At 46.7% G+C, this 2,752-nt stretch overlaps 1 protein-coding gene across 1 annotated transcript; it reads right to left on the reverse strand.

The window, feature by feature from the left end:
- Window positions 1-444: 444 nt before the first annotated feature.
- LOC110893546 (calphotin-like) lies at window positions 445-2,003 on the reverse strand. Its single transcript, XM_022140651.1, has 2 exons — window positions 1,017-2,003; window positions 445-933 (listed from the first exon to the last, which is right to left on the reverse strand). Exons 1-2 carry the CDS (start codon window positions 2,001-2,003, stop codon window positions 445-447), a joined length of 1,476 nt encoding a protein of 491 aa, XP_021996343.1.
- Window positions 2,004-2,752: the final 749 nt, after the last annotated feature.

The raw sequence follows: 2,752 nt of genomic DNA on the forward strand, positions 1-2,752 counted from the left end.
TACTGTGCTATAGCTGCGGCAATTAGTCCCTGGGGTTCTGCCTCAGTAGTAGGCAGGTGTGCGTTTCGTCATGGAGGCATCTTCTAAAAGATTATCGTATTGGTCAGGTCATAGTAAGTATAGTAATTATGCATATATAATAATATCCATCAACCTCATAACACATAACATCCCATGTTATAATATAAAACAAATAATTCAACAAAACATGTAGTGAGAACGTTGTCATTGAGCTTTCATTAATCACGACCACAATATAGTTTTACATGTTTTACAGTACATCATACATCCAAAATAAGATCATAGGGTTACATCACCCCCAAAAATACAAGTTAGTCTACACAAATCATATACAAAAGTGTGGTCTTCCAAAAGTCTTTGTCTGCTAGCCCAATTGCGACTTTCTCACCAAAAACAATCTACCTTCACCAAACCAAAATGTAGCTACGCTGATGGCGGAGGAGGAGGAGGAAGATAAGAGAAAAGCAAACGGCGCATGTGCACCCAATCCTCCTCAAGGGCATGAATAACGCGCAGCAAATAGGCAATCTGCTGCTCAGGTGTAAGGAAACGAACATCCGAATCAGGGGGTAGCGGAAGGGGAGCGTGTGGTGCGGCAAAAGGAGTCTGACAGTGACATGGGGGAGGACGTGGAGTCCTCTCTAACTCCCCGACTCGACGACTCAGAGCATCCTGCTGTAGCTGCACGGATGCAAGTATGTCCTCAGTGGAATATCCGACATGGAAAGGGTGATACGGGTCTGATAACGGCATAACATTGGGCATAGACCACAGAAACGGCTCGCCCGAAGGTACAAAAGATGGTGTAGTGTGAGGGAACTGGGACATGAACGGAACAGATGATGATACAGGTGGAACAAAAGCAGGCTGCTGCCTCGACGAACCCTCCCCAAGACGAGGTGGAGGAATATCCTGGAGGAATGTGATAGGAAGGTCGGTGCGATGGACATCAGTGATGTGTGGGTGGAAAACAGAACATCAATAGGTGCGGAAACAGGTGCTACAGGAGGAGTGACTGGTAGCACGAACAGGGGATAATCATCATCGTCGATCCACCCGTTGTGGGTGTCGGCGTATCGAGGGTCGACATGCGTGGCAAATAGTGCATGGTCGACAACAGGTGGTGCTAGAGCGGGTGCATCAGCAATAGGAACATCCGCCACTGGTGGTGCAACAACGGGAATATCAACAATAGGTGGTGCAAGGGCTGGTGCATCCACAAGAATAGGGTCGTGCACCGGTACAGGATCAGGAGCAATAACAGGCTCTGGTGCCACGACAGGCTCAGGGTCGACAAAGTCCATATCAAAGTCGGCAGGTATATCAAGAAACTGATCAATAGGAGCCACTGGTGCCTCCAAGGACTGGTCAACAGGAATAAACTCGATCTCGTGATCGGGAACAAAATTAGGAGGAAAAACTGGATCAAACTCGTCCTCGAACTCATAATCAAACTCAAACTCGTGGGGTGAACCAGGTGCAGCTGACATCGCTATGTCTGAGTCAGCGCCAGGGGAGTAGTGCTGCACGCCTCGGTCGTGCAAGGAAGCGGATGCCACAGACTTAGACGAGTCTGGACCAGGTGAATCAGACGGAGCCTCCTCCGCAGGAACCTCAGCAATAGGAATGGCGACATCATCAGCAATCGGGGCCCCACCCTCATGGTCGTCCTCAGGGGGACCCTCAACAAAAAGATCGATGTCGTCATCAGACACAACATCGAGTGGCAAATCCGCTACGGGAAATGCGGCAAGTGGAACAGGAGCAGGGATCTCAGCAAGAGGTGGATCCCCAGCTAGAATGCCATCAGCAGGTTGAACCTCATCCCCGAAGTCGGGCAGAGCTAATGGCTGAAAATCATCATCATTCGTGCTCGTGGTATCTGACGTGTAAACCTCTCCCTCGGATAGTATCTCATTGTCCGATACAATCGCCATGGGGTCTAATGTATCTGATACTCCAGTATCGGAAGAAGAAGCCATAGTGTCTGTAACACAACCACACATATGCACATATATCAACATATAATCAAGTAAACATGTAAGTCTCAATAATGCAAGCAATCGTCCTAGTCTTCCCCAGACTATCCCACCCAGTCTCTTAGACTAAACTCCCTGGTCTCTAAGACCAACTCTCCGGTCTCTAAGACCAACTCCCTGGTCTCTAAGACCAACCTCCCAGTCTCTAAGACTAAATCCCTGGTCTCTAAGACCAATCTCCCAGTCTCTAAGACTAAACCTCCCCAATCTCTAGGATTGAACCCCTCAGTCTCTAAGACTGAACCTCTCCAGCCTCTAAGGCTGAACTCCCCCAGTCTCTAAGACTGAACCATAAATTTTGAAAAGTGTATTTGTGCCTTTTGTTTGTAAAAATGTTTGTGCCCTGGATCTGGACGTTTAGTGTATGCAATGTAAAAATGTTTTCGTGAGAGCCCTAGTGATCATAGTCTAGACTCAAGAAGGAATCCTAGTTCGCTATGATCGAGGCTCTGATACCAAGCTGTCACACCCTGGCTTTTGCGGAAGCGTGGGTTTATTTTGGTGTGACTTCTTAATACCATAGCAACAATCATAATAATGCTATATGATAAAACACAAGATGTTCATCCACTCATTAAGTTTAAAAATACCACAACATCATTGTTTTGAAAATGTCGACACATAAAGTAAATTACAAACATGACAAGATTAACAGAGTTCACAAAGACTCATCAAAAGTACGTAAACAAAAA

The sequence above is a fragment of the Helianthus annuus genome, chromosome 7 (assembly GCF_002127325.2).
Source record: "Helianthus annuus cultivar XRQ/B chromosome 7, HanXRQr2.0-SUNRISE, whole genome shotgun sequence".
Lineage (NCBI taxonomy): Eukaryota > Viridiplantae > Streptophyta > Magnoliopsida > Asterales > Asteraceae > Helianthus > Helianthus annuus.